This window comes from Culex pipiens, chromosome 1 (assembly GCF_016801865.2).
Source record: "Culex pipiens pallens isolate TS chromosome 1, TS_CPP_V2, whole genome shotgun sequence".
Lineage (NCBI taxonomy): Eukaryota > Metazoa > Arthropoda > Insecta > Diptera > Culicidae > Culex > Culex pipiens.
In genome coordinates this window covers 92,154,567-92,177,139 of record NC_068937.1, presented here as the reverse complement: position 1 = coordinate 92,177,139, position 22,573 = coordinate 92,154,567, and the positions used below count along the sequence as shown (strand labels likewise).

General features: G+C 39.9%; 4 protein-coding genes across 5 annotated transcripts in view; 3 read left to right on the top strand and 1 right to left on the bottom strand.

Moving 5' to 3' along the window:
• LOC120421011 (uncharacterized) overlaps positions 1-22,573 on the top strand; it is a 79,719-nt gene that overhangs the window by 21,962 nt on the left and 35,184 nt on the right. The window lies entirely within an intron of this gene.
• LOC120421024 (uncharacterized) lies at positions 1,346-22,441 on the top strand. Of its 2 annotated transcripts, none has more exons than XM_039584156.2 (3): positions 1,346-1,486; positions 20,816-20,873; positions 20,929-22,441. In XM_039584156.2, the coding sequence occupies exons 2-3, from the start codon at positions 20,858-20,860 to the stop codon at positions 22,350-22,352; spliced, it is 1,440 nt and encodes a 479-aa protein (XP_039440090.1). In that variant the 5' UTR covers positions 1,346-1,486; positions 20,816-20,857; the 3' UTR covers positions 22,353-22,441. The 2 variants fall into 2 exon arrangements, with proteins under 2 accessions (XP_039440090.1, XP_039440091.1); XM_039584157.2 differs by lacking the exon at positions 1,346-1,486 and adding an exon at positions 1,647-1,728.
• On the bottom strand, positions 7,057-8,236 carry LOC120421026 (late histone H2B.L4-like). Its single transcript, XM_039584160.2, has one exon. The coding sequence runs from the start codon at positions 8,087-8,089 to the stop codon at positions 7,697-7,699; it is 393 nt and encodes a 130-aa protein (XP_039440094.1). The 5' UTR covers positions 8,090-8,236; the 3' UTR covers positions 7,057-7,696.
• LOC120421025 (histone H2A-like) lies at positions 8,126-9,110 on the top strand. Its single transcript, XM_039584158.2, has one exon. The coding sequence runs from the start codon at positions 8,266-8,268 to the stop codon at positions 8,668-8,670; it is 405 nt and encodes a 134-aa protein (XP_039440092.1). The 5' UTR covers positions 8,126-8,265; the 3' UTR covers positions 8,671-9,110.

Below are 22,573 nucleotides of genomic sequence, written 5' to 3'. Positions count from 1 at the left end.
TATTTAAGAATTTTAGAATTTTAAAGATTTAAGAATTTAAGAATTTAGGAGATTTTAGAATTTTAGAATTTTAGAGTTGAAGTGGCAAATGGGCAGTATCCATGATTGCTGAGAGTCGCAGGACTCTCGCCCTTTGCAATTAGTAAGTATCCAGCAAAGTAAAGGGTATAGCATGCATTTGATACTGTCAACTCCCATTCGGCTGTGTTCTCGTCGCTGTCATGTTGTTAACTGGAGCCGAGGGAGGTCCTGTTGTGAATTCTAGGTAGAATTCGCCATCACCCAAGACACGAAGGCACGAAGGATAGACCATGTCTTGGGGGGTGAAAGGATGATAGGATTTAGTGATAATACCACAATTTTAATATTTGTCTTTCTCTCTTATTTCAGGGTCTGAGTTCTAAGTGTTGCAGACGTCTTCCAATATACAGAATGGGGTCGTCTTTCCTGTATGTTTAAAAAGGTGGATTTTAAGAATTTAGAAATTTAAGAATAGGGTCCTAAAGCCCTATGTTAATTTTGTGTGCAACGGTATAAAAATACGTTTAAAAACCACTCCTGATCCTCGTCCTGATCACTTTTTTTGAACTTTAATGCAAAACAAAAATTACGAGACAAAATTTTACGATGGATCAACTACAACAAAAATTTAATTTGGTAATACACTGAAACCCCGATGGTTTAACACATATTGTTGTCAAAAGAACGGAGTCACTTTTTAGATTGACACTCTCTTTACACAGAGTTCACACCATAGACTTATGTTCACACTTGTGACCAATAGAGAGCCTGGAGCTTATTAGAGAACGGACATCTCAAACCAAAAGTACCAATCGAAGCACGAGAACTGTCAAACGGAGGTACCAATCGAGCATAAGACAAAGGATTTTGCTCGATTGGTACCTCCGTTTGACAGTTCTCGTGCTTCGATTGGTACTTTTGGTTTGAGATGTCCGTTCTCTAATAAGCTCCAGGCTCTCTAGTGACCAATCGTTTGGTTTGATAGTAAGTTGAGTCCCGTCAAGGTCCCGTGTAAAAAGTGACAGTTCGTCACATTCTAGTTTGAAGTTCGGACTAATCAATTTTAAATGGCACTCAAGCGTCAAAACCTATCAAAACCAGCTGTCAAGCTGATGTTGACATTTCAATTCCATTGTTTGACGATTTCCGAGCACGTGTTTTTGACAGCATTCAGTCGTTTCGTTTAAAGAATTAGGAATCGCTCATTCGAATGCAATCTGTACTTTAAGTTTTTTTTTTTTTTTTTATTTCCCATTAGTGGACCCCCGGTCTGCAACCAACGAAGAACATTGAACGCACTTTTTTTCTGTCACATCTCGTTGTCAAATTTGTGTATACACAAAAACTTGTAGCCGTTTTGCGCGCTTCGCCGTCGTAGTTTTTTTTTTTTTCAAATAATATTGTGCAAGTTAATTATTTCCAATAGTTTTTCGTAATAAAATGTGTCTTTCCTCTATTTATAAAGGTATGTTTTTAAAACGTTAAATTATTTTCCTCAATCGTTTTTTATGTTGCATTAAAATGATTAAAATTATACTTATTTGAACATTGAGATCACCTATGAAAGACAAAATTCGGTTCAACAACCGTACAAATAACTCTGGGATTGTTTAAATTTTTGTTTAAAAATAAGTAACTCTAATTTTGGTTTTGGTTCACAGAAAGATTGGTATTACATTATTAAGACTCAGTAACTATCTCTAAAAAGTATGAATCAGCTTGAAAGTGATGCAATCCTGATAAGGATAAGCATTCATAGTTGCTGAATAATTGAAAAATCGACGCCAACATTTCAAAAAGCATCATGTACACACCATGCGTTTTGAGAAAAACGCAATTGAATGTTGAGCATCCATTTTCAATTCCCATTTTATTATAAAAGCAAAATAAGATGTTCTAATAATAACAAACGATGAAAAACGTTGCTTTTATTGATACTTGATCATCCAGATTCAATAAAACATTATTTCCGTAATTTTATTCGAGTAAAACAAACATAACTTCTTTTGAAATCACCAACGTCTATATCACCCTGCTGTCATTGAGGGGGGCGCTTTGTTATGATTCGTTTTTCTTCGCCGAATGTACATGGCACTTTGTTCATGTAGCTTTTTTTCCGTCACGAAGTTTAAGTAGTCTTTTGTTTGACAGGTTGACAGGGCTATATAAACAGGGACTGCTGATGGCAGAGATTTTGTTTATGTTACTTTATTTAAAATCATGATTAAACAGACTTTACTGAAGTAACTTTTGCTCATTTTTGGTGGAGAGGTAGTTTATTAGGAGTACTTTCAGAATATGCAATAACCCAGAAAGTGTCAAAATGTACATGATGCCTTTTGAAATGTTACCGTCGAAATACACCCTCATGAACTCCGCCGTTTTGGGGATGCGCCGTTTTTCTCCAAACTGCCACCAGCGCCACTGGCCCTAGTGGTGAATAGCGGAACTAACTGATATAGAATTTCCATCCAAGCGGAAGAATTTCCATCCAAGCGGAAGCAAATAAATGAACAATTTGTGCAATTTCGATCCCTTGAGTTAAATATAGTATAGTATCTTTTACGTTGTAATAGAAAAAAAATATCTATCGTTATTATTTGAGCAGCAATAAATTAAAAGAAAATCTTATATAAAAAAAACTATCTATCCCAGTCGGTTCTTTTTAAAACGACCCATGCGACAATGTAAACGCTCAAATCTGATTTAAACGTCAATCTATCGAAGCAAAATGATAAAATTAAGTTTGACCGGAAGATTTGAAAACAAATAACCTACCTGCGTTCAAGAAATGTAACTATTTTACCATATTTTGGCAAAGTTGCCAATTTTTGGCCACACAGAATCTTGCTCAAATTTCGCATGGAGTTAGTACACATACTAACCAACATCAGAAAAATATTTTCGAGTGGGCGAATTGTAAACAAAGTACCCGCCGTTTGACAAATATTACTATTTTCCCATATTTTGGCAAAGTTGCCAACTTTGACGATTTTTCAGAATTTTTGGCCACACAGAATCTTGCTCAAATTTCGCATGGAGTTAGTACACATACTAACCAACATCAGAAAAATATTTTCGAGTGGGCGAATTGTAAACAAAGTACCCGCCGTTTGACAAATATTGCTATTTTCCCATATTTTGGCAAAGTTGCCAACTTTGACGATTTTTCAGAATTTTTGGCCACACAGAATCTTGCTCAAATTTCGCATGGGGTTAGTACACATACTAACCAACATCAGAAAAATATTTTCGAGTGGGCGAATTGTAAACAAAGTACCCGCCGTTTGACAAATATTGCTATTTTACCTCATTTTGGCAAAATGCCAACTTTGACGATTTTTCAGAATTTTTGGCCACACAGAATCTTGCTCAAATTTCGCATGGGGTTAGTACACATACTAACCAACATCAGAAAAATATTTTCGAGTGGGCGAATTGTAAACAAAGGACCCGTTGTTTGACAAATATTACTATTTTCCCATATTTTGGCAAAGTTGCCAACTTTGACGATTTTTCAGAATTTTTGGCCACACAGAATCTTGCTCAAATTTCGCATGGGGTTAGTACACATACTAACCAACATCAGAAACATATTTTCGAGTGGGCGAATTGTAAACAAAGTACCCGCCGTTTGACAAATATTGCTATTTTACCTCATTTTGGCAAAATGCCAACTTTGACGATTTTTCAGAATTTTTGGCCACACAGAATCTTGCTCAAATTTCGCATGGAGTTAGTACACATACTAACCAACATCAGAAAAATATTTTCGAGTGGGCGAATTGTAAACAAAGTACCAGCCGTTTGACAAATATTACGATTTTCCCATATTTTGGCAAAGTTGCCAACTTTGACGATTTTTCAGAATTTTTGGCCACATAGAATCTTGCTCAAATTTCGCATGGGGTTAGTTCACATACTAACCAACATTAGAAAAATATTTTCGAGTGGGCGAATTGTAAACAAAGTACCCGCCGTTTGACATATATTGCTATTTTCCCATATTTTGGCAAAGTTGCCAACTTTGACGATTTTTCAGAATTTTTGGCCACACAGAATCTTGCTCAAATTTCGCATGGAGTAAGTTCACATACTAACCAACATCAGAAAAATATTTTCGAGTGGGCGAATTGTAAACAAAGTACCCGCCGTTTGACAAATATTGCTACTTTACCTCATTTTGGCAAAGTTGCCAACTTTGACGATTTTTCAGAATTTTTGGCCACACAGAATCTTGCTCAAATTTCGCATGGAGTTAGTACACATACTAACCAACATCAGAAAAATATTTTCGAGTGGGCGAATTGTAAACAAAGTACCAGCCGTTTGACAAATATTACGATTTTCCCATATTTTGGCAAAGTTGCCAACTTTGACGATTTTTCAGAATTTTTGGCCACATAGAATCTTGCTCAAATTTCGCATGGGGTTAGTTCACATACTAACCAACATCAGAAAAATATTTTCGAGTGGGCGAATTGTAAACAAAGTACCCGCCGTTTGACAAATATTGCTATTTTCCCATATTTTGGCAAAGTTGCCAACTTTGACGATTTTTCAGAATTTTTGGCCACACAGAATCTTGCTCAAATTTCGCATGGAGTCAGTACACATACTAACCAACATCAGAAAAATATTTTCGAGTGGGCGAATTGGCGCCGTTTGACAAATATTGCTATTTTACCATATTTTGCAACAACTGCATAGCAACGTATATCAGCCCAGCAAATTTTCTAAGTTGATTGTAGATGACGGCCGTTTTACTTTACTTAACTATTCTAAGCTAAGTGATTGTAGATAGGCCATTGTTATACTGCGTGAAGTACTCGCTTGCTATTTGCTTCTAATGCTTGGTTTCTAGAAATGTTAAATGAGTTACGTAATAAACGAACGCTCACGCATGCCGTAGTAATGTTTCTACTCGCCACCAGGATGCGTCGCAACAACCGCAATGTCTGTAGGTTCGAAAACCAAATTTTGGATGTACAGATCTGGGTGCTGAAAAGACAGAATGCGTAACGTGATTTCCGAATGATCCCCACTGCTCCTCACTAATACAACTGCGCTACAGCTATAAACATAAACAAAGTAGGAGGCTGTGTTCAAGCTCAAGCGTGACATATTTTTTGTTGCTGAAGTGACTTTTGAAACATTTTGGATCTGTTGATTTTAAAGTTTTCGCTGAAAATGTAAGTGCTTTGTGCTTTTTTGTTCGTATACTAAGCGATGGGCGGCCAAAAGAGTCCTTCTTTGTTTTCCACGAGACGAACAATCGCGTCAGAAGTGGGTGGAATTTTATGAATCTGAAGAGCAACCGAATGGGAGTTCCGTGATTTTGTAGCATTGAAGCGCAGTGATAATATCGGAGTAAGTTTATTCAATATTATTTAGCTGGTGCCATTCATAGTTATTGATAACGCATCGCTAACATTTCAAAAAACGTCATGAACATAGGTTTTGCGTGAGACATAGCGCTTATTTAAATGTTAGTGACAAATTATGCCAATCTCGATTCCAACCCTCGTCATAAACTGTGTTGACTTCGAATACCTCAAAAGTTCGACGCCCTCGACTTTTTTATTCCTGACAAAATAAATCATAGATCGATTACAATACTTGCCACTTCTTGGTATCATTTTTCAAACAGTAAATTGGTTCCGCTTTGACAGTTCTAAATTGAGGCCGCTTTGCGGACCACTATTCTGCACCCAGGTACAGATAATTGCATCTGCATCTAGAAGGCGTCGACGGATCTGTCAATGCGTTCCCGCTTAAAAAGTTACGCGGAAGTTTTTTTTTAAAGTGGCCTCAAAAGGCTTTCGCTCTCGAAGTGGCACCGTGCAAATTCCGCGAGGTTTTTGAGGTGCTGTTCCGCGCGTTCGGTGGTGGTGACGTTGTGGCGATTCCGCGTTGCGCGTTTTGGTGGTGGTTGCTATTCGCCAAGTCGGAAGCAGTTCACGAGGTCGGTCGGGAGTGGCGACGCGGGTTTTTGTTAAAACTGTCCGCGTACCACGCGGAAAGACTATCCAAAGAACAATGATGCCACTTGAAGTTCTGCTGTTTCCTGCATCGACTGTTGACAGCTGAACTGCCACGAGTGAGCCCAGCGGTGTTGCTACGATGCCGTTGGTGAATAGGGTGATCCATTCGTTCCCAACAGCAATTTTCATTATCAGTACCAAAAACCATGAATTTTGATACCAATATTGCCCAAAATCATATGGTTCGGTAAATGTCCCCCCGGGGGAACCGGGGGGTGAGGCAACTCCGAAGAGTTGCGCAGTCCTCACCCCCACACGGTTGCTGTTCCGTCTGTCTCCCGGTTCTGCTCGGTCTCTCTCCCGCTGTAGCTCTGTCTCTCTCTCCCGCTGCAGTTATGTCTCTCTCCCGGTACGGCTCTGTCTCTCTCCCGGCACGGCTGTCTCTCTCCCGACACGGCTCTGTCTCTATCACGGTGCTGCTTTGGTCTATTATCGGTGCTGCTCTGGTCTCTCTGCTGCTGCTGCTGCTGGTGGTGTTGCCGGTCCGACGTCTGAGACGTGAGTGATGGTTTGAAAACTGGGGCAAATTAATTTATAGTTTCGCGGTCCCTCTACTTCCCCTCCTTTATCGCGCCCGACACCGATCGCGTTGCTCAGTTGATTTTCCCCTCAAAATAGGTACTTGACCTTCCCGTCCGTGCAAATTGCTGAATAAATTTCGAATCGAATGGTGCCAAAATCGTGCCATTTCGAATTGTCTGAGAGGAGATATAAGCGTTCAAAATCTTACAAGTTAACTTTTGGCCTGCGGCCCGGGTTTTTTGGAATGGCACCCCAGTACCTTCGAGAAAGACGTAGTTTACGTCAAAATTACTCATTTTAATTGCATGTTTTAAATGTTTTAACTATGTTTAGTCAAACTTATTTTGTAGTAAAACGATAGAGTAAGTCTTCCCCTTTCGATTGGTGGTTAAATCTTCTGGATTAATCGATAGGGAAAAAAGATATAAGCGTTGGAAATTTCGAAGCATCGGAAGAGGGCTTTGGTCTCGGAACACGGGTCAATCCGAGGATTGTACCCTTGAGTGAGTGTGGTTGGATGTCTGAGAGTATGTGGGATCGAGTGTTTTTACTGTAGTTAGGTAGGATTTATTTATAATTTTAAAAGTCAGCAATCTTAAATTGCGCATTGTACACTATAAATACCAAAACTCCACCAGTTCATGTTGAACATTTTAACTTTAAAGTTAGAAAAGCAATTATGCTGAGTCTCTTAACATGTAAAAATCCCCGGACAAACCGACAAAATAAAAAAAAAATTGATGTATTGAAAAAAAAAGAAGTATTTTCGCACGCGTGTAACGCTTTGAATCGAATTTCTGAACTGGCCCCCAGTATAGTAAGTAAAGACATAGTTCTATGTCAAAACAATACTCTTTAACTGACAGTCACGATGGAGTTCTAGAATAAGAAGGCCATGTTTTTGAAATGTTACGAGGGATTGGGTCCAAAAATATAAAATTTTGCGTTACGTGATAAAAGACGCTCCCTTATATTTCAGCTGACGAAATGTTTTTACAGGTCGAATCCCCCCAGACTTTTCAAGAAATAATAATTTGAGTTAACTCTTTCGTGAGATTTAGTGGCTCTTAAAAGGGCCGTTTGTTTAGATAAGTCGCAGCAACAGGTGTTTACTTCGAAGAGGTGTACTTGGTCACGGCCTTCGTCCCCTCGGACATGGCATGCTTGGCCAACTCTCCGGGCTCTGGGTTCACAATGAATGTCATGATGTTCATGGCTTTGGACGAGGTTCCCGTTTCCAGGTGTACTTGCTTCAAAACCTTGTACAAGAACGTTCCAAAGTGCTCCTTGCGGCGAGGTTTCCGCTTCTTCGGCTTGTCCGCTCCTCCTCTTACGATGGCCGAGGCGCTGCTCTTGCACCTTACCGATCTTTTTGTCCAGAAAGGCCGAGACGGCAGCAGACATTTCCACAACAAACTTGATCCGACGTGTCTTGCTTGGAGGTCCAACGAGAAATGATGCAAATTATGACAGAGGGCACTGGTTTTGTGCGCAAAGCGCATCAACGCATGCTCCGCCCCTTTTGATCGCTTTGCCGTTTCTACGACATTCGCCACCACGATCTCTTCTCTGCACGAAATGTCTAAGTATAAAAAAGACGTATTTCGTAAATAGCGCCCATTTCACGTTTGACAGTCAACGAAGTATCTTATCTCTTCAACCAACCAACCAACCCAAGATGTCTGGACGCGGCACAGGAGGAAAGCTGAAGGTGAAGAAGCAGACGCGGTCGTCGCGAGCTGGGCTGCAGTTCCCCGTCGGACGGATCAACCGATACCTACGGAAAGGCAACTATGCCGATCGCATCAGTGCCGGTGCCCCGGTCTATCTGGCTGCCGTGCTGGAATATCTGACTGCAGAAGTTCTCGAGCTGGGTGGAAACGCTTCACGGGACAACAAGAAGACTCGGATCACCCCACGCCATCTGCAGCTGGCCATCCGGATTGACGAGGAGTTGAACCGGCTTATGCTCGGGGTCACGATTTCGAAGGGCGGCGTTTTGCCAAACATTCATGCCGTCCTGCTGCCGAAGAAAACCCAGGAAAAGCGGAACCAGGAGGAATCATTGGCGAAAGCGAATTAAATTCTGACTGCGTCGTTAACAAACCAAACCGTCCTTTTCAGGACGAACAACATTTTCACGAAAGAGTTACTCTACAATCAGTTCCTTTTATATCAGCAAATTCCGTAGCCAATTTATCCCCTTGTGGCCAATTCGCAGCCCTGCCCTGCCCCAGTTGATAAATGCTTTTGCGCCCGTTCAAATTTTGCGAATTTCGAATGGAATTGCGTTTAAACTCGCGGAATTGCAACCACAGTGGCCACTTCGCCACCACCACAAAAAAACCCGCTTCACACTCCCGACCGACCTGGCGGAACTGCTTCCTTCGAAAAGCAACCACCACTAAAACGCGCAACGTGGAATTGCCACAACGTCACCACCACCGAACGCGCGGAACCGCACCTCAAAAACCTCGCGGAGAGCGAAAGCTTTTTGAGGCAACTTAAAAAAAAACTTCCGCGTAACTTTTTAAGCGGGAACGCATTGACAGATCCGCCGACGCCTACTAGATGCAGATGCAATTATTGAGGTTTTGCAGCGCGACTGTGTTTCAAATGTAGGTGGCGCCAAAATGAGGTTACTTGCCAAAAATCGTATTCCTTTCTGCTGGATTGAAGAATAAAATCGCTTATTTCTCATGATTCCCTGCATCAATCTTAATGAAACTGGTTGCAAAAGACGAGAAAAATTTTTTGCTTTAAAGTAATGAACATCAATTTTTGGGCGCGCAATAATTTGTGACCTTTTTCATTAAAAAACATGTTTTGGAACACGAAAAAATGAGTTTCCCGGTATATATCAACGAAATAAGCATTTATATAGTTGATAACAGATGTGTTAACGTATATTCAACAATTTCTATTGATTTTTGACAGACTTTGTTGCCAAATAGTCCAAATAACTATTTTTTACTAAATTTACAATTTTCTCATAGAAAAATCAAACAAATATTGGAAAGTTGTACACCAAATTGTTGGAAATAATTTTTCTCATCTGAATCCGGCATAAGTTTTATTGAGGTTTTGCAGCGCGACTGCGTTTCAAATGTAGGTGGCGCCAAAATGAGGTTACTTGCCTAAAGTCGTATGCCTTTCTGTCGATTAAAGAACAAAATCGCTTATTTCTCATGATTCCCTGCATCAATCTTCATGAAACTAGTTGCAAAAGACGAGAAAAATTTTTTGCTTTAAAATAATGAACATCAACTTTTGGGCGCGCAACAATTTGTGACCTTTTTCTTTAAAAAACATGTTTTGGAACACGAAAAAATGAGTTTCCCCGTATATATCAATGAAATAAACCGTTATATAATTGATAACAGATGTGTTAACGTATATTCAACAATTTGTATTGATTTTTGACAGACTTTCTTGCCAAATAGTCCAAATTACTATCTTTTTCTAAATCTACAGTTTTCTCATAGAAAAATCAAACAAATATTGGAAAGTTATACACCAAATTGTTGGAAATAATTTTTCTCATCCGAATCCGGCATAAGTTTTATAAAAATGTTGATTAGGAAGGAAAAAAAACATTTTTTCTAAAAATCATAGGTTTACGCTATTTGTTCATAGGTGGCGACATGTGTCTTTTAGTTTTGCTGCAAATTCTCTATAAAAATGTTGATTTTGAAGGTAAAAACACATTTTTTCGAAAAATCATAGGTTTACGCTACTTGTTCATAGGTGGCGACATGTGTTTTTTTAGCTTTGCTGCAAATCCTCTATCTGTACATCCAAAATTTGGTTTTCGAACCTACAGACATTGCGGTTGTTGCGACGCATCCTGGTGGCGAGTAGAAACATTACTACGGCATGCGTGAGCGTTCGTTTATTCGCGATCAAAAGCTCAAAAATTCCGACAGATGGCGCAAAGCATCGAAGAATGACGATTCAGATTTTCGCTGTTCGGTTACATAGGAATGCAAACTTAAAATTGAATTTACAGCTCATAGAACAACTTTTGAGAAAAAATTCAAGTGGTACGAGTGTAAACTTTTTGCCCTCTATGAATTAACGCAATAAAAAAAAAAATTGGAAAAAAATAATTTTGAAAAAATAATATTGTTTAAAATGATAGAGTATCAAAAGTTAACAAAGTATCAGCTCGAATTTTTGCTCAAAAGTTGTTTTGAACGCTGGAATTTAACAAAACAGAATTCGCATACATAACCTCAAACGGCGGAAATTTCAATCGACATTCTTCGCTCTGTTCTGCTACTCAACACTAGGTGTCGCATGTCGTTTGGCTCTTGAACGGCAATTACGTAACTCATTTAACATTTCTAGAAACCAAGCATTAGAAGCAAATAGCAAGCGAGTACTTCACGCAGTAACAATGGCCTATCTACAATCACTTAGCTTAGAATAGTTAAGTAAAGTAAAACGGCCGTCATCTACAATCAACTTAGAAAATTTGCTGGGCTGATATACGTTGCTATGCAGTTGTTGCAAAATATGGTAAAATAGCAATATTTGTCAAACGGCGGGTACTTTGTTTACAATTCGCCCACTCGAAAATATTTTTCTGATGTTGGTTAGTATGTGAACTAACTCCATGCGAAATTTGAGCAAGATTCTGTGTGGCCAAAAATTCTGAAAAATCGTCAAAGTTGGCAACTTTGCCAAAATATGGGAAAATAGCAATATTTGTAAAACGGCGGGTACTTTGTTTACAATTCGCCCACTCGAAAATATTTTTCTGATGTTGGTTAGTATGTGTACTAACCCCATGCGAAATTTGAGCAAGATTCTGTGTGGCCAAAAATTCTGAAAAATCGTCAAAGTTGGCAACTTTGCCAAAATATGGGAAAATAGCAATATTTGTCAAACGGCGGGTACTTTGTTTACAATTCGCCCACTCGAAAATATTTTTCTGATGTTGGTTAGTATGTGTACTAACCCCATGCGAAATTTGAGCAAGATTCTATGTGGCCAAAAATTCTGAAAAATCGTCAAAGTTGGCAACTTTGCCAAAATATGGGAAAATAGCAATATTTGTCAAACGGCGGGTACTTTGTTTACAATTCGCCCACTCGAAAATATTTTTCTGATGTTGGTTAGTATGTGTACTAACCCCATGCGAAATTTGAGCAAGATTCTGTGTGGCCAAAAATTCTGAAAAATCGTCAAAGTTGGCAACTTTGCCAAAATATGGCAAAATAGTAATATTTGTCAAACGCCGGGTACTTTGTTTACAATTCGCCCACTCGAAAATATTTTTCTGATGTTGGTTAGTATGTGTACTGACTCCATGCGAAATTTGAGCAAGATTCTGTGTGGCCAAAAATTCTGAAAAATCGTCAAAGTTGGCAACTTTGCCAAAATGAGGTAAAGTAGCAATATTTGTCAAACGGCGGGTACTTTGTTTACAATTCGCCCACTCGAAAATATGTTTCTGATGTTGGTTAGTATGTGTACTAACTCCATGCGAAATTTGAGCAAGATTCTATGTGGCCAAAAATTCTGAAAAATCGTCAAAGTTGGCAACTTTGCCAAAATATGGGAAAATAGTAATATTTGTCAAACGGCGGGTACTTTGTTTACAATTCGCCCACTCGAAAATATTTTTCTGATGTTGGTTAGTATGTGTACTAACTCCATGCGAAATTTGAGCAAGATTCTGTGTGGCCAAAAATTCTGAAAAATCGTCAACGTTGGCATTTTGCCAAAATGAGGTAAAATAGCAATATTTGTCAAACGGCGGGTACTTTGTTTACAATTCGCCCACTCGAAAATATTTTTCTGATGTTGGTTAGTATGTGTACTAACCCCATGCGAAATTTGAGCAAGATTCTGTGTGGCCAAAAATTCTGAAAAATCGTCAAAGTTGGCAACTTTGCCAAAATATGGTAGAATAGCAATATTTGTCAAACGGCGGGTACTTTGTTTACAATTCGCCCACTCGAAAATATTTTTCTGATGTTGGTTAGTATGTGAACTAACTCCATGCGAAATTTGAGCAAGATTCTGTGTGGCCAAAAATTCTGAAAAATCGTCAAAGTTGGCAACTTTGCCAAAATATGGGAAAATAGTAATATTTGTCAAACGGCGGGTACTTTGTTTACAATTCGCCCACTCGAAAATATTTTTCTGATGTTGGTTAGTATGTGAACTAACTCCATGCGAAATTTGAGCAAGATTCTGTGTGGCCAAAAATTCTGAAAAATCGTCAAAGTTGGCAACTTTGCCAAAATATGGCAAAATAGTAATATTTGTCAAACGCCGGGTACTTTGTTTACAATTCGCCCACTCGAAAATATTTTTCTGATGTTGGTTAGTATGTGTACTAACCCCATGCAAAATTTGAGCAAGATGCTGTGTGGCCAAAAATTCTGAAAAATCGTCAAAGTTGGCAACTTTGCCAAAATATGGGAAAATAGCAATATTTGTCAAACGGCGGGTACTTTGTTTACAATTCGCCCACTCGAAAATATTTTTCTGATGTTGGTTAGTATGTGTACAAACTCCATGCGAAATTTGAGCAAGATTCTGTGTGGCCAAAAATTCTGAAAAATCGTCAAAGTTGGCAACTTTGCCAAAATATGGGAAAATAGCAATATTTGTCAAACGGCGGGTACTTTGTTTACAATTCGCCCACTCGAAAATATTTTTCTGATGTTGGTTAGTATGTGTACTAACCCCATGCGAAATTTGAGCAAGATTCTGTGTGGCCAAAAATTCTGAAAAATCGTCAAAGTTGGCAACTTTGCCAAAATATGGGAAAATAGTAATATTTGTCAAACGGCGGGTACTTTGTTTACAATTCGCCCACTCGAAAATATTTTTCTGATGTTGGTTAGTATGTGTACTAACCCCATGCGAAATTTGAGCAAGATTCTATGTGGCCAAAAATTCTGAAAAATCGTCAAAGTTGGCAACTTTGCCAAAATATGGGAAAATCGTAATATTTGTCAAACGGCTGGTACTTTGTTTACAATTCGCCCACTCGAAAATATTTTGACAAAGAACTTTGTCCTAAGGGCACTGTCTACGGGTGTCAATCCAAAATTTCGCGAAGCGAAAGTGTAACGATTTGTGTAATTGTTTGAACGCTTATATCTTCCACCCAATTCAAGCAATCTGCATGCTTTATCCACCGAACGAAAGGGGAAGTCTTAAATTGCAAGTAGACTAACTCACAAAGTTGATAAAACTTTGTTAAAGTATTCAAAAGTTAAGATGAAAATAAAAAAGGAATGCAGGAAAAATCCCGGCTGCTGATTGGCTGAGAGCACTTTACAAATTTTGCCTTGACTCCTGCTTTCGTGGAACTGTCACGCGAGAATGTTGCACCACTGTTGCCACATTTCATGCGAACTATTTAAGCTAGCACTTAGCCTCAGAAAATTTCAGTGCCTTCCGTGGTTTCATCAAATACGAATCCACGGTGGTAATTTTATTGCTCACACACACACACGCACACATTGAAAGACACAGTTTGTGCACTACATTGGGAGGAATTCTGTTGTAATGAAGATTGTTATGATGGTCACCGGACAACCAGAATGATTTGGGGCAATGGGGTTGGGACCAATCTGGTAGGATATTGGCCACACCCGGAGTGGCCAGTGCCTTGGGGAAGGTTCTACCGGGGGGACATTAATCGAACCATACGACTTGGGACAATATGGGTATCAAAATTCATGGTTTTTGAAACTGGTAATGAAAATGGCCATTTTGACCGGATTTGCCACACCCGGAGTCACCCGGAGTGGCCAGTGCCCTCGGGAAGGTTCTACCGGGGGGATATTAATCGAACCATTCGACTTGGGGCAATATGGGTATCAAAATTCATGGTTTTTGAAACTGGTAATGAAAATTGCCATTTTGACCGGATTTGCCACACCCGGAGTCACCCGGAGTGGCCAGTGCCCTCGGGAAAGGGGGACATTAATCGAACCATAAGGCTTGGGGCAATATTGGTATCAAAATTCATGGTTTTTGAAACTGTTAATGAAAATGGTCATTTTAACCGGATTGACCACACCCGGAGTGGCCAGTGCCCTGGGGAAGGTTCTACCAGGGGGACATTAATCGAACCATGCGACTTGATGCAATATGGGTATCAATCAGCATACCCATATTACCCCTAGTCGTATAGTTCGGTAAATGTCCCCCCGGTAGAACCTTCCTCCAAGGCAATGGCCACTCCGGTTGAGGCCAATCCGGTCAAAATGGTAATTTTCATTTCAAGTTTCAAAAACCATGATTTTGATACCCATATTGCCCCAAGTCGTATGGTTCGATTAATGCCCCTCCGGTAGAACCTTTCCCAGGGCACTGGCCACTCCAGGTTGTGGCCAATCCTATCAAAATGGCCATTTTCATTACCAGTTTCAAAAACCATGAATTTTGATAACCATATTGCCCCAAGTCGCATGGTTCGATAAATGTCCCCCCGGTAGAACCTTCCTCAGAGCACTGGCCACTCCGGGTGTGGCCAATATCCTACCAGATTGGTCCCAACCCCATTGCCCTAAATCATTCTGGTTTTCGGGTGACCGTCCAACAATCTTTATAAGAACAGAATTCCTCCCAAGTTGGTGCACAACCTGCGTCTATCAATGGGTGGATGTGTGTGTTTGAGCAATAAAATTACCACCATGGATCCGTCTTTGACGAAACCTCGTAAGGTACTGAAATTTTCAGAGGCTATCTGTTAGCTTAAATAGTTCACATGAAATGTGGCAACAGTGGTGCAACATTCTCGCGTGAAAGTTCCACGACAGCAAGAGAAAAGGCAAAATTTGCACCATGTTGCCACATTTCATGCGAACTATTTAAGCTAACAGAAGCCTCAGAAAATTTCAGTACCTTACGAGGTTTCGTCAAAGACGGATCCACGGTGGTAATTTTATTGCTCAGACACACACATCCACACATTGATAGACACAGATTGTGCATCAACTTGGGAGGAATTCTGTTCTTATAAAGATTGTTGGACGGTCACCCGAAAACCAGAATGATTTAGGGCAATGGGGTTGGGACCAATCTGGTAGGATTTTGGCCACACCCGGAGTGGCCAGTGCTCTGAGGAAGGTTCTACCGGGGGGGGGGGGGACATTTATCGAACCATGCGACTTGGGGCAATATGGGTATCAAAATTCATGGTTTTTGAAACTGGTAATGAAAATGGCCATTTTGATAGGATTGGCCACAACCTGGAGTGGCCGGTGCCCTCAGGGAGGTTCTACAGGGGGGGGGGGGGGGGCATTAATCGAACCATACGACTTGGGGCAATATGGGTATCAAAATTCATGGTTTTTGATACTGGTAATGAAAATGGCCATTTTGACAGGATTGGCCATTGCCCTGAGGGAAGGTTCTACCGGGGACATTTATCGAACCATGCGACCTGGGGCAATGTCGTTTTTGAGACTGGACATGAAATTTGCCATTTCGATAGTGGTTGTAAGGTCCATGATTTCCGGATGCCGTTTTTTCTGGGGGGGGGATAGACATTTTCCGAACCATACTTGTTTTGGCAATAGTTTCGTTTTCTGGCAATTTATTTTCACAGAGATGTCAATGATTGAAGACATTAAATTAGTATTAATTATTAAGGATTAAATAAATTGGCAAAGAATAAAAAAATATAAATAACAATAGAATGTTTTTTTTTGAGTTTTGTACAAAGTTCTTTGTCTTATTATTCATGTAGAACATAACCACCTGCACCTTTTTCTGATTTTGGTTAGTATGTGTACTAACTCCATGCGAAATTTGAGCAAGATTCTGTGTGGCCAAAAATTCTGAAAAATCGTCAAAGTTGGCAACTTTGCCAAAATATGGTAAAATAGTAATATTTGTCAAACGGCGGGTACTTTGTTTACAATTCGCCCACTCGAAAATATTTTTCTGATGTTGGTTAGTATGTGTACTAACTCCATGCGAAATTTGAGCAAGATTCTGTGTGGCCAAAAATTCTGAAAAATCGTCAAAGTTGGCAACTTTGCCAAAATATGGTAAAATAGTAATATTTGTCAAACGGCGGGTACTTTGTTTACAATTCGCCCACTCGAAAATATGTTTCTGATGTTGGTTAGTATGTGTACTAACTCCATGCGAAATTTGAGCAAGATTCTGTGTGGCCAAAAATTCTGAAAAATCGTCAAAGTTGGCATTTTGCCAAAATGAGGTAAAATAGCAATATTTGTCAAACGGCGGGTACTTTGTTTACAATTCGCCCACTCGAAAATATTTTTCTGATGTTGGTTAGTATGTGTACTAACCCCATGCGAAATTTGAGCAAGATTCTGTGTGGCCAAAAATTTTGAAAAATCGTCAAAGTTGGCAACTTTGCCAAAATATGGTAAAATAGCAATATTTGTCAAACGGCGGGTACTTTGTTTACAATTCGCCCACTCGAAAATATGTTTCTGATGTTGGTTAGTATGTGTACTAACTCCATGCGAAATTTGAGCAAGATTCTGTGTGGCCAAAAATTCTGAAAAATCGTCAAAGTTGGCAACTTTGCCAAAATATGGTAAAATAGTAATATTTGTCAAACGGCGGGTACTTTGTTTACAATTCGCCCACTCGAAAATATGTTTCTGATGTTGGTTAGTATGTGTACTAACTCCATGCGAAATTTGAGCAAGATTCTGTGTGGCCAAAAATTCTGAAAAATCGTCAAAGTTGGCATTTTGCCAAAATGAGGTAAAATAGCAATATTTGTCAAACGGCGGGTACTTTGTTTACAATTCGCCCACTCGAAAATATTTTTCTGATGTTGGTTAGTATGTGAACTAACTCCATGCGAAATTTGAGCAAGATTCTGTGTGGCCAAAAATTCTGAAAAATCGTCAAAGTTGGCAACTTTTCCAAAATATGGGAAAATAGTAATATTTGTCAAACGGCGGGTACTTTGTTTACAATTCGCCCACTCGAAAATATTTTTCTGATGTTGGTTAGTATGTGAACTAACTCCATGCGAAATTTGAGCAAGATTCTGTGTGGCCAAAAATTCTGAAAAATCGTCAAAGTTGGCAACTTTGCCAAAATATGGGAAAATAGCAATATTTGTCAAACGGCGGGTACTTTGTTTACAATTCGCCCACTCGAAAATATTTTTCTGATGTTGGTTAGTATGTGAACTAACCCCATGCGAAATTTGAGCAAGATTCTATGTGGCCAAAAATTCTGAAAAATCGTCAAAGTTGGCAACTTTGCCAAAATATGGGAAAATCGTAATATTTGTCAAACGGCTGGTACTTTGTTTACAATTCGCCCACTCGAAAATATTTTTCTGATGTTGGTTAGTATGTGTACTAACTCCATGCGAAATTTGAGCAAGATTCTGTGTGGCCAAAAATTCTGAAAAATCGTCAAAGTTGGCAACTTTGCCAAAATATGGGAAAATATTAATATTTGTCAAACGGCGGGTACTTTGTTTACAATTCGCCCACTCGAAAATATTTTTCTGATGTTGGTTAGTATGTGAACTAACTCCATGCGAAATTTGAGCAAGATTCTGTGTGGCCAAAAATTCTGAAAAATCGTCAAAGTTGGCAACTTTGCCAAAATATGGTAAAATAGTAATATTTGTCAAACGGCGGGTACTTTGTTTACAATTCGCCCACTCGAAAATATGTTTCTGATGTTGGTTAGTATGTGTACTAACTCCATGCGAAATTTGAGCAAGATTCTGTGTGGCCAAAAATTCTGAAAAATCGTCAAAGTTGGCATTTTGCCAAAATGAGGTAAAATAGCAATATTTGTCAAACGGCGGGTACTTTGTTTACAATTCGCCCACTCGAAAATATGTTTCTGATGTTGGTTAGTATGTGAACTAACTCCATGCGAAATTTGAGCAAGATTCTGTGTGGCCAAAAATTCTGAAAAATCGTCAAAGTTGGCAACTTTGCCAAAATATGGGAAAATAGTAATATTTGTCAAACGGCGGGTACTTTGTTTACAATTCGCCCACTCGAAAATATTTTTCTGATGTTGGTTAGTATGTGTACTAACTCCATGCGAAATTTGAGCAAGATTCTGTGTGGCCAAAAATTTTGAAAAATCGTCAAAGTTGGCAACTTTGCCAAAATATGGGAAAATAGCAATATTTGTCAAACGGCGGGTACTTTGTTTACAATTCGCCCACTCGAAAATATTTTTCTGATGTTGGTTAGTATGTGAACTAACCCCATGCGAAATTTGAGCAAGATTCTATGTGGCCAAAAATTCTGAAAAATCGTCAAAGTTGGCAACTTTGCCAAAATATGGGAAAATCGTAATATTTGTCAAACGGCTGGTACTTTGTTTACAATTCGCCCACTCGAAAATATTTTTCTGATGTTGGTTAGTATGTGTACTAACTCCATGCGAAATTTGAGCAAGATTCTGTGTGGCCAAAAATTCTGAAAAATCGTCAAAGTTGGCAACTTTGCCAAAATATGGTAAAATAGTAATATTTGTCAAACGGCGGGTACTTTGTTTACAATTCGCCCACTCGAAAATATGTTTCTGATGTTGGTTAGTATGTGTACTAACTTCATGCGAAATTTGAGCAAGATTCTGTGTGGCCAAAAATTCTGAAAAATCGTCAAAGTTGGCAACTTTGCCAAAATATGGTAAAATAGTAATATTTGTCAAACGGCGGGTACTTTGTTTACAATTCGCCCACTCGAAAATATGTTTCTGATGTTGGTTAGTATGTGTACTAACTCCATGCGAAATTTGAGCAAGATTCTGTGTGGCCAAAAATTCTGAAAAATCGTCAAAGTTGGCATTTTGCCAAAATGAGGTAAAATAGCAATATTTGTCAAACGGCGGGTACTTTGTTTACAATTCGCCCACTCGAAAATATTTTTCTGATGTTGGTTAGTATGTGAACTAACTCCATGCGAAATTTGAGCAAGATTCTGTGTGGCCAAAAATTCTGAAAAATCGTCAAAGTTGGCAACTTTGCCAAAATATGGGAAAATAGTAATATTTGTCAAACGGCGGGTACTTTGTTTACAATTCGCCCACTCGAAAATATTTTTCTGATGTTGGTTAGTATGTGAACTAACTCCATGCGAAATTTGAGCAAGATTCTGTGTGGCCAAAAATTCTGAAAAATCGTCAAAGTTGGCAACTTTGCCAAAATATGGGAAAATAGCAATATTTGTCAAACGGCGGGTACTTTGTTTACAATTCGCCCACTCGAAAATATTTTTCTGATGTTGGTTAGTATGTGAACTAACCCCATGCGAAATTTGAGCAAGATTCTATGTGGCCAAAAATTCTGAAAAATCGTCAAAGTTGGCAACTTTGCCAAAATATGGGAAAATCGTAATATTTGTCAAACGGCTGGTACTTTGTTTACAATTCGCCCACTCGAAAATATTTTTCTGATGTTGGTTAGTATGTGTACTAACTCCATGCGAAATTTGAGCAAGATTCTGTGTGGCCAAAAATTCTGAAAAATCGTCAAAGTTGGCATTTTGCCAAAATGAGGTAAAATAGCAATATTTGTCAAACGGCGGGTACTTTGTTTACAATTCGCCCACTCGAAAATATTTTTCTGATGTTGGTTAGTATGTGTACTAACTCCATGCGAAATTTGAGCAAGATTCTGTGGCAACTTTGCCAAAATATGGTAAAATAGTTATATTTCTTAAACGCAGGTAGGTTATTTGTTTTCGAACCTTCCGGTCAAACTTAATTTTATCATTTTTCTTCGATGGATTGACGTTTTAATCAGATTCGAGCGTTTACATTGTCGCATGGGTTATTTCAGCACTTTGACCATCAATTACAGCTCATAAAAAGCGTTTTTAACTGAAGTCTAGTGATAAATAGCTCAATAGAAAGTGAGCAAGCAATTTTCTATCATGATTTATAAGTTGTTTAAATAGTACAAACAAGCAAATTGGATGGAATTAGGAGCAAGTACTTAACCTGCCAAACATAGGAGAATTTCCCTTAGCTTCTCAAATAATAACGAGTGATCATTTATTTTCTTTTAAAACGTAAAAGATACTGAATTTAATTCAAGGGATCGAAATTGCACAAATTGTTCATTTATTTGCTTCCACTTGGATGGAAATTCTATATCCGTTAGTTCCGCTATTCACCACTAGGGTCAGTGGCGCTGGTGGCAGTTTAGAGAAAAACGGCGCATCCCCAAAACGGCGGAATTCAGCGCGGTTCGAAATACTGTTTCACTGTTATATTTCCAGTTTCAATGTAATCATCATAAGTGCAAGACACATCTACAAAAAATGACTAGAATAAAAGGTAGGTTTAATTAAATATTATTTCCTTCCCTTTAAATAATCTCGTACTCCAACAGTTGACTCCAGATTACTGATTCCGGCGGTGCTGTTAATGGCACTATGTTCCCTCTCAATTCCGGTGACTGCCACCGATGATAGCGACATAATTAATCCCACCTGGAAACGACCCAGCATATGGAATCGAGGCAGCAAGCATCATCACACTACGGAACAATGTATCGAATGTCCGCCGGTGGAACCGTGTCCTCCGTGTGATGCGCCGTCGGCACCACCGACTGCATGCCAGCATAAGCACTGCGAGCAGGACTTTGTGCTGTTTAAAAAGTTCCTTCGACGACTGTTTGACGATAAGCGACTGCACAAGGACTTTGAGTCGGATTTTCTGCTTGGACACATTCAGCTGAAGATAACGCAGCACCAGCTGGACATGCTGCGACAGGCCAAAACTACACGTGAACTGGACGGGATCGTGTCAAGCGTTGTGGAGCAGTCCGAGGGTGGAGGGGTTGGTTATTTCGCGATGGCTACGGAGAGCTTTTGCTGGAGCATCGGAGAGCTGGCAAGAATGGTCGGCGCCAACGGGTACTTTTTGTATGTGTTCGTTCCGACGCTGGGACTACTGGGTGTTTACTGGCTGGTCAAGGTGAATGCACGGATCATGGGCATCCATCCGCTGGTGGCGCTGATATTGATGGCCCTGCTGATGACCTACGTAATCACCTACCGAGACTGTAACCGTCGGATGGAGGCCGACGCACTGGCCAAGATGAGCTTCAGGGACGAAAGGAATCCCTGCCAGCAACGTGCGCTGCGCAACACAGGTTTCTCCGGTTGGTTTATGGATCTTGTGGGCGGAAGCAGCGAGGCACGCTGTCGGGAGTTCATCCAGCAGCAATCCAACGAAGACGCGGTCAATCTCTGCGACCCGTCGACGGTGGCAATCGAGATGATGGCGAAACTGCAGATGCACTACTTTGAGACGTTCATTCAGAAAATGGTAGCCATCTTTAAAACTTCCACAGCGGGTTCCGGATTAGTCGGGTCCATCCTGATTGGGCTGTTTATTTGCGGGCTGCTCTACATCCTGGTGACCACGGGGGTCAAATACGGCATATACGGAGGGTTCAACTTCTTGGGAGCCTGCCTCACCGGAGGAACACGCCCTGCCCATCTTACAAACGCCCTGTCGGCTGGCCAACAACAAAAACTGCCGATAACCCTCAACATCAACCTGACCCATCCGGCCGGAAGCATCAGCTCGCGCATCGACACCAATCGCATCGAGGAAATTGCCGAACCTAGGGCTGCGTTGGCACTCGAATCGACGCCGTTGCTTGACGAGGACGGCTCCGGGGATGCACCGAAGATATTGCCAGAGAAGCAAGAGAAGGAGAAAGCTGACGAGGATAGAACTAATAAGAGTTACAATCCCGCGGCAGAAGCTAGTGATGACCAAATAGAAGAAACGGTGGGGCCCTAAATTTTTTTTTTTTTTTTTGTTATCTTAAGCATTTCGTACACACGTGTCCTTACGCTTGAATAAAATTCTAATATAACTACATTTTTAAACAGATTGTTTGTGTTTAATCTTCGAAAATTCGGTGTTGACGATCCTCTTTGAAATACCTTTGAGCCCGGGAGCTTCCCATGCAGAGAGATTCGTTGCTTCACTTATTTAACATAAACAAAATCTCTGGCATC